Source organism: Oncorhynchus mykiss, chromosome 17 (genome assembly GCF_057628025.1).
Source record: "Oncorhynchus mykiss isolate SJ-2025 chromosome 17, ASM5762802v1, whole genome shotgun sequence".
NCBI classification, from domain to species: Eukaryota; Metazoa; Chordata; class Actinopteri; order Salmoniformes; family Salmonidae; genus Oncorhynchus; species Oncorhynchus mykiss.
The window spans coordinates 35,862,665-35,875,986 of record NC_143038.1 but is presented as its reverse complement, the minus strand read 5'-3'; the positions used below and the strand labels follow the sequence as shown (position 1 = coordinate 35,875,986).

The window sequence follows — 13,322 nt, the reverse complement described above, 5'->3', positions numbered from 1 at the left end:
TATACACACTTCGACAATAACAACATTGTGCAAGGTGAGGGCCATCACCGTCCCAGACGACTGGGTGATCTCGCTCTCCGAGGCCGACGTGAGCATGCCCCCATCCACGGGGATGCAGTGGAGCCGGTCTAAGGCTTCAAGTTCCTCGAAATCCAAATCACTGAGGGCTTAAAATGGTCCACACACACTCGTACAGTAGTGAAGAAGGCACGACAGCACGTCTTCCCCCTCAGGAGGTTAGAGGTTTGGCATGGGACCTCAAATTTCTACAGCTGTACCATTGAGAGCATCTTGACTGGCTATAAACTCTGGGTGATACCTAACTATAAATACAGTGCCTTGCGAAAGTATTCGGCCCCCTTGAACTTTGCGACCTTTTGCCACATTTCAGGCTTCAAACATAAAGATATAAAACTGTATTTTTTTGTGAAGAATCAACAACAAGTGGGACACAATCATGAAGTGGAACGACATTTATTGGATATTTCAAACTTTTTTAACAAATCAAAAACTGAAAAATTGGGCATGCAAAATTATTCAGCCCCCTTAAGTTAATACTTTGTAGCGCCACCTTTTGCTGAGATTACAGCTGTAAGTCGCTTGGGGTATGTCTCTATCAGTTTTGCACATCGAGAGACTGACATTTTTCCCCATTCCTCCTTGCAAAACAGCTCCAGCTCAGTGAGGTTGGATGGAGAGCATTTGTGAACAGCAGTTTTCAGTTCTTTCCACAGATTCTCGATTGGATTCAGGTCTGGACTTTGACTTGGCCATTCTAACACCTGGATATGTTTATTTTTGAACCATTCCATTGTAGATGTTGCTTTATGTTTTGGATCATTGTCTTGTTGGAAGACAAATCTCCGTCCCAGTCTCAGGTCTTTTGCAGACTCCATCAGGTTTTCTTCCAGAATGGTCCTGTATTTGGCTCCATCCATCTTCCCATCAATTTTAACCATCTTCCCTGTCCCTGCTGAAGAAAAGCAGGCCCAAACCATGATGCTGCCACCACCATGTTTGACAGTGGGGATGGTGTGTTCAGCTGTGTTGCTTTTACGCCAAACATAACGTTTTGCATTGTTGCCAAAAAGTTCAATTTTGGTTTCATCTGACCAGAGCACCTTCTTCCACATGTTTGGTGTGTCTCCCAGGTGGCTTGTGGCAAACTTTAAACGACACTTTTTATGGATATCTTTAAGAAATGGCTTTCTTCTTGCCACTCTTCCATAAAGGCCAGATTTGTGCAATATACGACTGATTGTTGTCCTATGGACAGAGTCTCCCACCTCAGCTGTAGATCTCTGCAGTTCATCCAGAGTGATCATGGGCCTATTGGCTGCATCTCTGATCAGTCTTCTCCTTGTATGAGCTGAAAGTTTAGAGGGACGGCCAGGTCTTGGTAGATTTGCAGTGGTCTGATACTCCTTCCATTTCAATATTATCGCTTGCACAGTGCTCCTTGGGATGTTTAAAGCTTGGGAAATCTTTTTGTATCCAAATCCGGCTTTAAACTTCTCCACAACAGTATCTCGGACCTGCCTGGTGTGTTCCTTGTTCTTCATGATGCTCTCTGCACTTTAAACGGACCTCTGAGACTATCACAGTGCAGGTGCATTTATACGGAGACTTGATTACACACAGGTGGATTGTATTTATCATCATTAGTCATTTAGGTCAACATTGGATCATTCAGAGATCCTCACTGAACTTCTGGAGAGAGTTTGCTGCACTGAAAGTAAAGGGGCTGAATAATTTTGCACGCCCAATTTTTCAGTTTTTGATTTGTTAAAAAAGTTTGAAATATCCAATAAATGTCGTTCCACTTCATGATTGTGTCCCACTTGTTGTTGATTCTTCACAAAAAAATACAGTTTTATATCTTTATGTTTGAAGCCTGAAATGTGGCAAAAGGTAGCAAAGTTCAAGGGGGCCGAATACTTTCGCAAGGCACTGTACCTAGGTGTCTGGTTAGACTGTAAACTCTCCTTCCAGGCTCATATTAAACATCTGCAATCCAAAATCAAATCTAGAATCGGCGTTCTATTTCGCAACAAAGCCTCCACTCATGCTTCCAAACTTACCCTAGTAAAACTGACTATCCTATCGATCCTCGATTTGTTACCAAATCACCTTATACCACCCAGCTCTGCGACCTGTATGCTCTAGTCGGTCTGGCCCTCGCTACATATTTGTCGCCAGACCCACTGGCTCCAGGTCATCTATAAGTCTATGATAGGTAAAACTCTGCCTTATCTCATTTCACTGGTCACGATAACAACACCCACCCGTAGCACACATTCCAGCAGTTATATCTCACTGATCATCCCCAAAGCCAACATCTCATTTGGTCGCCTTTCCTTCCACTTCTTTGCTGCCAGTGACTGGAACGAATTGCAAAAATTGCTGAAGTTGGAGACTTTTATTTCCCTCACCAATTTTAAACATCAACTATATGAGCAGCTAACCGATCGCTATATATATGTATATAGTATATATGTATATAGTATATAGTCCATCTGTAAATAGCCCACCCAATCTACCTACCTCCTCCCCATACTGTTTTTATTTTATTTACTTTGCTGCTCTTTTGCACACCAGTATCTCTACTTGCACATCATCATCTGCTCATTTATCACTCCAGTGTTAATCTGCTAAATTGTAATTTTTCGCTCCTATGGCCTATTTATTGCCTACCTCCTCATGCCTTTTGCACACACTGTATATAGACTTTATTTTTTCTACTGTGTCATTGACTTGTTTATTGTGTTATTGGCTTGTTTATTGTTCACTCCACGTGTAACTCTGTGTTGTTGTCTGTGTCACACTGCTTTGCTTTATCTTGGCCAGGTCGCAGTTGTAAATGAGAACTTGTTCTCAACCTGCCTTCCTGGTTAAATAAAGGTGAAATAAAAAAATATATAAATTAAATAAAAAATCTCTCAACGTGTGTGCGATCAACTTTCCAGGTGGTCCTATCTCTATGGAGTGGAGACTGCACCCCTCGGTTGGAGCCGAGATATGGGATCGGGCCCAGACAACCCTGGTTCCCGGAGATTATCCGCCTGGTTGGTTCCGTTTCTTCCTGATGTATTGTCCCAGGCGCACGTGAGGATTTGGCACCCATGAAGGTTGAAGATTTTTATGGCAGCCATTTTGGCGTTTCATGTAGGGATGGCTCTACCCTGGGTTCTCATCCTCTGGTGGTGTGGTTCCTGAAAGGCCCGGACTATAGAGTCTAGGCGTATGACACCGACCTGGGACCTGCCGTTGGTCCTGGACGCTTTGTATGAGCCTCCGTTTGAACCATTGGAGTCTGTGGACCTGAAAGTCCTTTCCTACAACACTGCCCTGCTCATGACCTTTGCGTCGGCCAAGCGCGTTGGGGGTCAGTACACTCTTCCTGTTCAGAGATTGCATCTGTCTACTCCAAAGTGTGGTTAAGTCCTAATGCAGTTGCTCCTAAGTTTATGCCTATGAGTAGGGTGGCTCCTGTCTAACTATCTTTCACACCTCGTTGATTTATGAGGGGGGCGGGACTTCTCTCTATGATTTGAATATCACAACCAGGTGTGATTTCACACCAGGATGTAGTAAATATCATACCCATTGTTCTGAGTGGATGGGGCATAACCACATGTTTTATATAAACATCACACCCCACTGTTCTGATAACAGTATTGTGGATGTGAGGAGGGGTGCTAGTGTCTATGTGCAGACATGTTGTGAAATGTGTAGGTGGGGTGACAGAGACTATTGTGTTGATCAAGGGGCTATTGTATTGAGGCCTATGGTGACACCATAGGGGTTGATGTGATGGGTTAGTTAGGATGAGGGTTCCATGTCTTGGCATAACACTTATACTCCTTTGTCCACATTCCTTAAGTGAGAATGCTTGAAGTTGTGATGGGCTAGTCAGGATGGAGGTCTGTGTGTTTGTGTGTATTGGTGTATTGGTGGGGAGAGGCTGGTGATGTGGGTCTGGACAGTTCAACTCTAAAAATGCTTGGTTGACAAATCTTGTGATTTATTAGGGGGTGGGAGGTCATACCAAGATGTACATTTCACACCCATTGTTCTGAGTGGCCGGGGCTTCACAATAGGATGCAAATATCTCACCCATGTGACTTCCCATAAGGATGTGAATATCACATCCTCACGTTTTGAATTTATTTACCACGATTTGTATGTAAATATCATACCCCACTGTTCTGATTATTATAGTCTGGATATGATGGGTTAGTTAGAAGGGGGTCCATATGTCTGTGTGTGACATGTTGTGAAAGGTGTTGGTTGGGGGACCGAAACTATAGTGTTGATCAAGGGCTAATGTATGCATGCCGCGTCTGGGCATGAACACTGTACATTTCTATATTTTATAACTCATAAATGTATCAAATTGACATCAATTTATGTTTCCATTTCCATTTGAGTCATTTAGCAGACACTCTTATCCAGAAAGACGTACAGAAGCAATTAGGGTTAAGAGCTGTGCTCAAGGTAATCAAGTCATATATGGATGTGGCTGCACTACATCATCATTCTCCATCTGCCAGTGTTCTTCAATAGGACAAAGTGGCAAGAGTCACTCATGTGCTACTATTTGGAATTGTAGCGTACTATAAACTGGGTGGTTCAAGCCCTGAATACTTATTGGATGAAAGCTGTGTTATGTCAGACCGTATGCCACAGGTATGCCAAAATATTTATTTGTACTGTTCTAATTATGTTGGTAACCAGTTTATAATAGCAATAAGGCACCTCAAGTGTTTGTGGTATATGGCCAGTACACCACGGCTATGGGCTGTGTACAGGCATTCCGTGTTGAATTATAAACTTGATCTCCACTATAAAAAAACACATAGACTTTCAATCTCCAGCTGTCCCATAGTAATGAATGTGTCAGGAGTCGGGACAAGACAGACAGGCAGACAGCTTTTCTCAGCCATTCAAAATCATGAATCAGCTGGCATTATTTTTATGGATTTAAACAAAGAAATGTCAATAGAAAACAGGTAAAACCAAACGACATGTAGCTAGTTTTCAGTCTTTCCAGCTTCAGTTTGAAGTGATTGTGTTAGCTGTGCTGTTGGCTAGCTCCTCTGAACAAGTGTCCTGAGGAGAGAGCACATTTTCTATGCCAGGCGAAATCGCGCATCATTTGCTCATTGTTATGGATGTATCCAAATAAACGTCACTAGAAAACAGCTTAAACAAACACAAGTGCAGCTACTTTGCTCTTATTCTGGCTGCACTGTATGATGTGACCAGCCAGTATGACAATGGAACATTTAGAACAAACGACTGGGTCATGTTCATAGATACAGAACAAAAATAATTAACGACTTTGTCCCATCTCTGGCAACTGAACCGATAGAACGAACGACTAGCCAACTTGGGTAGCAATCTTAGATTCATGTCAGGACTATATCTCATGGAAGGATGAAGTAGTATGAATAAATTCATCTAAATAGTGTTTTTTATTTATCTTAATTTAACCAGGCAAGTCAGTTAAGAGCAAATTTAAATGTACAATAACGGCCTAACCCGGCCAAACCCTCACTTAACCAATTGTGTGCCGCCCTATGGGACTCCTGGTTGTGACACAGCCCGGGATAGTGACGCCTCCAGCACTGTGATGCAGTGCCATAGTCTGCTGCGTCGCTCGATCCCCGAGTTAAAATATGTCAATCATTATTTGAATATGTTGGTAACCTGGCTTCGTCTTGGGCCTATCACCCGTACCAATATATCCTCCAAACACCGGCTTCGAGGGAATTATCACTTAAATGCCACACTCGTGCTTTATTTCTCAAGTGTTAAATTGCTTAAATTACCTGAGTTATATAAACTCTGCACAAAAAGAAACGTCTCTTTTTCAGGACCCTGTCTTTCAATGATAATTCTCAAAATCCAAATAACTTCACAGATCTTCATTGTAAAGGGTATAAACACTGTTTCCCATGCTTGTTCAATGAACTATAAACAATTAATGAACATGCACCTGTGGAACGGTCGTTAAGACACAGCTTACGGACGGTAGGCAATTAAGGTCACAGTTATGAACATTTAGGACAGTAAAGAGGCCTTTCTACTGACTGAAAAACACCAAAAGAAAGATGTCCAGGGTCCCTGCTCATCTGTGTGAACGTGCCTTAGGCATGCTGCAAGGAGGCATGAGGACTGCAGATGTGGCCAGGGCAATAAATTGCGATGTCTGTACTGTGAGATGCCTAAGACAGCGCTACAGGGAGACAGGATGGACAGCTGATCATCCTCGCAGTAGCAGACCATGTGTAACAACACCTGCAAAGGGTCGGTACATCCAAACGTCATACTTGAGGGACAGGTACAGGATGACAACAACAACTGCCCGAGTTACACAAGGAACGAGGAATCCCTCCATCAGTGCTCAGACTGTCCGCAATAGGCTGAGAGTGGCTGGACTGAGGGCTTGTAGGCCTGTTGTAAGGCAGGTCCTCACCAGACATCATCGGCAACAATGCTACCACCGTCGCTGGACCAGACAGGACTGGCAAAAAGTGCTCTTCGCTGACGAGTCAAGGTTTTGTCTCACCAGGGGTGATGGTCGGATTTGCGTTTATCGTCGAAGGAATGAGCGTTACACCGAGGCCTGTACTCTGAAGCGGGATCAATTTGGAGGTGGAGGGTCCGTCATGGTCTGGGGAAGTGTGCCACAGCATCATCGGACTGAGCTTGTTGTCATTGCAGGCAATCTCAACGCTGTGCGTTACAGGGAAGACATCCTCCTTCCTCATGTGGTACCCTTCCTGCAGGCTCATCCTGACATGACCCTCCAGCATGACAATGCCACTAGCCATACTGCTCGTTCTCTGCGTGATTTCCTGCAAGACAGGAATGTCAGTGTTCTGCCATGGCCAGCGAAGAGCCCGGATCTCAATCCCATTGGGCACGTCTGGGACCTGTTGGATCGGAGGGAACTTGCAGGCGCCTTGGTGGAAGACTGGGGTAACATCTCACAGCAAGAACTGGCAAATCTGGTGCAGTCCATGAGGAGGAAATGCACTATAGTACTTAATGCAGCTGGTGGCCACACCAGATACTGACCGTTACTTTTGATTTTGACCCCCACTTTGTTCAGGGACACATTATTTCATTTCTGTTAGTCCCATGTCTGTGGAACTTGTTCAGTTTATGTCTCAGTTGTTGAATCTTGTTGTGTTCATACAAATATTTACACATGCTAAGTTTGCTGAAAATACACGCAGTTAACAGTGAAATAACCTTTTTTTTGCTGAGTTTATAACAAAATATTCCACTCATTATCTGAATTTCATTCATACACATATGATGTTCTTGTCATTTGTTAACAATACAATTAACTATCACTGGCCTAAACCCACTCTAATTCACATACCGCCCCAACAGATCCACAGATCACGTAATCAATCGCACTCCGCACTGCCCTTTCCCACTTGGACAAAAGGTACACCTATGTGAGAATGCTGTTCATTGACTACAACTCAGCGTTCAACACCATAGTGCCCACAAAGCTCATTACTAAGCTAAGGACCCTGGGACTATACACCTTCCTTTGCAACTGGATCCTGGACTTCCAGATTTGCCACCCCAGGTGGTAAGGGTGGTAAGGGAAGCCAAAAACACGTCTTCCATGCTGATCCTCAACACTTGGTCCCCTCAGGGTTGCATGCTTAGTTCCCTCCTGTACTCCCTGTTCACCTACGACTGAGTGGCAAAACACGACTCTAATGCCATCATTAATTTTGCTGACGACACAACAGCGGTAGGCCTGATAACCGACAACGATGAGACAGCCTATAAGTAGGAAGTCAGAGACCTGGCAGTGTGGTGCCAGGACAACACCCTCTCCCTTAATGTGAGTAAGACAAAGGAGCTGATCATGGACTACAGGAAAAGGCAGAGCGAACAGGCCTCCATTAACATTGACGGGGCTGTAGTGGAGCGGGTTGAGAGTTTCAAGTTCCTTGGTGTCCACATCACCAACAAACTATCATGGTCCAAACACACCAAGACAGTCATGAAGAGGGAGCGACAACACATTTTCCCCCTCAGGAGACTGAAAAGATTTGGAATAGGTCCCCAGATCCTCAAAAAGTTCTACAGCTGCACCATCGAGAGCATCTTGACCGATTGCATCACTGCCTGGTATGGCAACTGCTCGGCATTTGACCGTAACGCGCTACTGAGGGTAGTGCATACATCCCAGTACATCACAGGGGTCAAGCTTTCTGCCATCCAGGACCTGCATACTAGGCGGTGTCAGAGAAAAGCCCAAGAAATTGTCGAAGACTCCAGCCACCCTAGTCATAGACTGTTCTCTCTGCTACCGCATGGCAAGCGGTACCGGAGCGCCAAGTCTAGGTCCAAAAGGTTCTTTAACAGCTTCTACCCCCAAGCCATAAGACTGCTAAATAATTAATCAAATGGCCACCATGGACTATTTACATTGACCCCCCTTTACCCCTCCCTACATGAGCAAATTATCTTGACAGTACCAGTAACCAGGAACCCTGCAAATTGACTCGGTACCGGTACCCCTTTTTTATAGCCACGTTATTATTTTATTGTGTTACTTTTAACTTTATAAATATTTTCTTAACTCTTTCTTGAACTGCATTGTTGGTTAAGGGCTTGTAAATGAGCATTTCACTCTAAGGTCTACCTACACCTGTTGTATTCGGCGCATGTAACCAAGAGTTTGATTTGATTTGAAATAAAACAATGTGCATGTCAAGTTATATTCAAATTCTGTAAAGAAAATAACATTTACTATATATTCTTTCTTTTCAGCATTTCAAAAATAACAGTTTTGAAATGTGTGTCTTGTATTTTTGAATTTGGATTAAATGGTAGTTAAAAAGACAAATGGTGAGCATATCATTACGTCATGTTAATGATGAGTCAGTCTAAGCACTGCGCGGTTTATACCGTGTCTGTCAGCCTGGTAAAGTTTGACTGCAGTAAAGGACTTATATTTTACTGCGATTCTCTGTGGTGGAATGAATTGTATAAAAACGAAACTGACAAAAGGTGTTTGAGGGAATCAGTTTGAGAACAGCGAGGAGCAGAATTTCTAATCTTGTTCAGATAATGACTAGCTATGTGGGATACAAGGTGATTCTGCTCAAAGTGCAATGAAGTTGACCTCAAACCCACACAGAGCGGAATAAATACAATTCATGAGACAATAGGATGCATTCATATGTTGGGAGTTTATTGGAGTGGATCTGACATGTTACATGGAGCTGATGTTAGAATAGGACATGACAACAGTGGCCCTAACAAACACATAACCTTCAGACCCAGCTCCTTCATTAATAAGGGGAATTCTGGTTTCTTAGGCCCAGTTGCAGCACTTGCAGCTGGCGTCGAACACCAGGCCGGCAGCACACTGCTGGTCATAGGTCTTGCCCTGGCTACAATTGTAGAAGTGGTTGGAATTGGTGGGGTCAGGGTATATTCCGTCAGCCTTCCCGGCGCAGAAGCCAGATCCGCTGCTACTACTGCCACTGCCACTGCTGCCACCGCTGCTGCTGCCACCTTGACCGCCGGGCTGTGGGGGGTTAAGTGGGTGCTGGGTAGGGGTTACTGGGGCGATGGGGACCGTACGGGCGGCACAAGCTGGGAGAGATGGAGGACATAGGAGTGGGGGAAGGGGGTTGAGAGAATTTTTGATAATTTCAACTACATTTCTACTACTATTTGAGAGAGTGATAGAGAGGATTGCTGTTGAATGTTTGTGTGTGCATGCAGGCATGCATGTGTCTGTGTCACTCACCGGCTCCGGTTCCCAGTCCAGACTTGAGGGTGTTGATCAGTGGGTATCTGCCCTGTCCACAGAAGGTTCCAGAGAAGTCATCCAGATCCAGACTCCACACCATGGCTCCTCCGAAGCCAGTGTTCTTCAGCCACTCGATCTGTAAGGGAGACAGAGAGGGGAGAGGAGGGGAGAGGAGGGTTTACTTAACGGGGTGAAATTGGATAAATATGTATAGGTGATAGAACTTCATCATTTGCCCTATGTTGCTCAGTTGGTAGGGAATGGATCTTTCATTGACAGGATGGTGGATTCGATTCTCACTGGGGTCACCTATAACAAAATGTATGCACTCACTACTGTAAATCACGAAGATAAAAGCTACTGTTTAATTCCTTATATTATTAGGCTTATTGTACAGAGTAGGATGCTACGCCATTACCTGCTAGTTATATCTTTCCTTCAACAGACAAACACCCCACAAACACAGACCTTGTCCTGGTAACTCTTGACGTTGTCATATCCAACCCAGATGTTCTGCTGGGTGTAGGCGTAGGGCACCATCTGGGCAGAGTCCCAGGCCTGGGTAGCTCCCTGCTTCAGTAAGGTGCAGATCTAATGACACACACACAATTACGTTAGGGTTGCAAGTTGCATGATTCAGGAAGCTGCAGATGTAATCACTCAAAAACATACACAAGGTCTGTGTCCAAAATGACACCCTGTTCCCCAGGACAATACCTTTGACAAGAGCACACAAGTAGTGCACTGTGTAGGGATTGGAATAGGGTGTAATTTCGGACCTATCTTAATCCTGTGACAATTACCTCGTAGTAGGCCAGGAAGCCAGACTGTCTGGTGAATGGTCCGGCCGGGCCGGGGCCATTGGCGGGAGCGCCCACTCCAGTGTTAGAGCCACTGGCCAGCTGGAAGGTGTGGCCGTAGGTGGGGAATCCAACCAGGAGCTTCTCAGCGGGGGCACCACTGCTCTTCCAGTACTTCATAGCATAGTCCTGAGAACACACAGAGTATGTTGTAGTGAGAACTGGAGAGAGAATAATTATTATGAAATGTGGAACTCACTCTCAGCTCAAAACTAAATAGGCAGGAAGAGATAAATGAGCCGAGGAAGAGAGAGAGGAAGAGATGGGCACGGAGAGAGAGACTCACCACATCGAAGTAGATGTAATCTCCCTGATCAGCTGGTCCTCTGTAGAGAGGGCTGTTTTCTCCAGTGCTGTGTTCCCAAGATCCATGAAAGTCATAGGTCATCACATGCAGGTAGTCCAACACACTGAGAGGGAGAGAGAAAGAGAGGGAGAAAGAGAGTTTCCAATATAACAAGAAGTATTTGATAGATCATGCATGTTTTAATGTACACATTTTTCCTAAGAAATAATATATGAATGAGATCCAGTGTGTATGTACTGACGATCCAATCTCGGCGATCTGGTATCCGGAGTCGATGGTTCCCTTTCCGGCAGAAACAGCTGCAGTCAGCATCAGACGAGGACGGTTGGTGTTCTTTCCTTCAGCCTCAAAGGCAGCCATCAGCTCCTAGAGGGAGACAGTGCACAGAGGGATGTTTGTGTTCATTTGGGTGTTCAAGCGTTCATTCTTGTCTGTGTGTTCATTTGTGTGTGCATGAGCTATTTTGTGCGTGTGTGTGTGTCTGTATGTGTGATTGTTAATCTGCGTGTGTGGGTGTTTATTCATGTGTTTGTTCATTCGTGTGTGTGTGTGTGTATGTGTATGGGTGTTTGAGTCTAACCTGCAGCAAGGTGGTGAATCTGGCCTTGTCTGCGGGTGGGGAGCCTCTGGATCCGGGATACTCCCAGTCAATGTCCAGGCCGTCAAACTGGTACTGTCTCAGGAACTTGATAACGCTGCTGATGAACGTCTGGCGGTTGGCTGCACTGGACACCATTGCTGTGAACCTGGGTACACACACACAGCTCAGACACAGGGTGTGTGTGTAAATGTGTGTGTGCACTTGCATATTTATACGCATCTCCACTTACGGCTGAGTGCCAAAATTCCATCCTCCAATGGCTAGCAGAGTCTTCAGGTTGCTGTTCCTGTTACCAAATACAAGACTTAGGGTTATTACTGGCTTAGGCGTGCATGTGTGTACCACGGAAGGCTGCTGAGGGGAAGAAAGCTCATAAAAATTTCTGGGATGGTGGAAATGGAATGGCATCAAACACATAGAAACAATGTGTTTCACATATTTGATACCATTCCACTAATTCTGCTCCAGCCCTTACCACGAGCCCGTCCTCCACACTTAAAGTGCCACAAACCTCCTGTGGCGTGTACATGCCTGAATGAGAAAGTGTTTGCCTGCATTTGTCTATGTGTGTGCGTGCCTGCATGCATGCATGCGTATGTGCATGTGTGCATGCCTGCTTGAGTGTGTGTTTGTGTGTGAGTGTTTGTGCATGTGTGTGTCTCTCTCTCACTGGTTCTTGAGAGCCTGGAACTGTCCGTAGAGTTTCTCATCGTCCCATTCGTAGGTCTTGATCTCGTTGTTGGCCATGCCGGCAAAGGCATAGATCAGATGGTCACAGAGACAGGGGTCCACGTTGGTGGGGAAATACTTGCCTGCTCCTGGCCGGTACTGGCCCCAGTTAGTGAAATAGCAGGATAGGATGTAGGAGGATCCTATGGAAGGGTAGTAGTAATGTTAGAGTTTGGAGTTAGGCAGTTTTAGTCATGGTTGTCATGCTCTGTAAGTTGAGTTATTGTTCTCTGATTGGCTATTTAACTAGCTGCTAGCTAAATGTAAATGAAATGTACTTAAACTTACCTAGCTGTGCATGCAGCAGGAGAGCCAGTCCTAGAGAGGGAGAAAAGGAGAATGGTGAGAGAAAGCGAGAGAGACAGAAGTAAAGAAAGGAGAAAGACAAAGGGAGAGATTTTATTTTACTTTTTAAAAAGTCAACATAATTCAGAACTGTAATGATCATGATATAAAGTGCAGTTATTCCCCTCAGACATGAATATAGATGGGTCATGGTGCTGGCAACCTCAGTCCTTAGAAACAGACATTGAACACAGTAGCATTGACAAAATGCATAGCTAGAGGACATTCGTCAGTGGCCAATTCTCTCCACAGGGAGCCAAAGCCTTAGCATAGAGCATAGTCTCTGAATGTTGCTAATTGTCATTACAATGAAAATGTAAATAACATGTTTGAAATAAAGACCAATAGTACAGTTATACGCTAAGTAAGTCAAAATAAATTCCACTTACCAACGCAGATGAGTAGTTTGCCCATGGTTGCTCTGTACATTGCTCCTTGGGCTGCTGAACCCTTTTATACTCTCAACGACCACTCCTATCTCACTCATATATCTATGACTTTCCCATTCCGCAGCAAAACTCAATCAATCTCAGTCACTTGTTTGAACAAGGGTTTCCACTGCCTTAACAAAAACACTGATAAACTTCATATGTCCTTGTTTTAAGAAATGATAAGCTGACAATTATTATATACTTGTGGAGATTGCTTATTGTTCCTCTATATATTTGTATATGTATA

General features: G+C 44.5%; 1 protein-coding gene across 1 annotated transcript; it reads right to left on the bottom strand.

The window, feature by feature from the left end:
* Positions 1–9,214: 9,214 nt before the first annotated feature.
* On the bottom strand, positions 9,215–13,068 carry LOC110494068 (acidic mammalian chitinase). Its single transcript, XM_021568764.3, has 11 exons — positions 13,034–13,068; positions 12,588–12,617; positions 12,241–12,442; positions 11,800–11,856; positions 11,550–11,715; positions 11,211–11,335; positions 10,949–11,072; positions 10,606–10,791; positions 10,271–10,393; positions 9,800–9,938; positions 9,215–9,642 (listed from the first exon to the last, which is right to left on the bottom strand). Exons 1-11 carry the CDS (start codon positions 13,056–13,058, stop codon positions 9,359–9,361), a joined length of 1,461 nt encoding a protein of 486 aa, XP_021424439.3. The 5' UTR covers positions 13,059–13,068; the 3' UTR covers positions 9,215–9,358.
* Between the last annotated feature and the right edge of the window lie 254 nt (positions 13,069–13,322).

What these genes read in the sequence shown, in the direction of transcription:
- LOC110494068 (XM_021568764.3), bottom strand. Translation starts at nt 13,058, where the DNA reads ATGGGCAAACTACTCATCTGCGTTG. An exon ending in CCTGCTGCATGCACAGCTAG is followed by an intron (nt 12,443 to 12,587) that starts GTAAGTTTAAGT and finishes ACCCTTCCATAG; the next exon opens with GATCCTCCTACATCCTATCC. An exon ending in TGGACTGGGAACCGGAGCCG is followed by an intron (nt 9,643 to 9,799) that starts GTGAGTGACACA and finishes CATCTCTCCCAG; the next exon opens with CTTGTGCCGCCCGTACGGTC.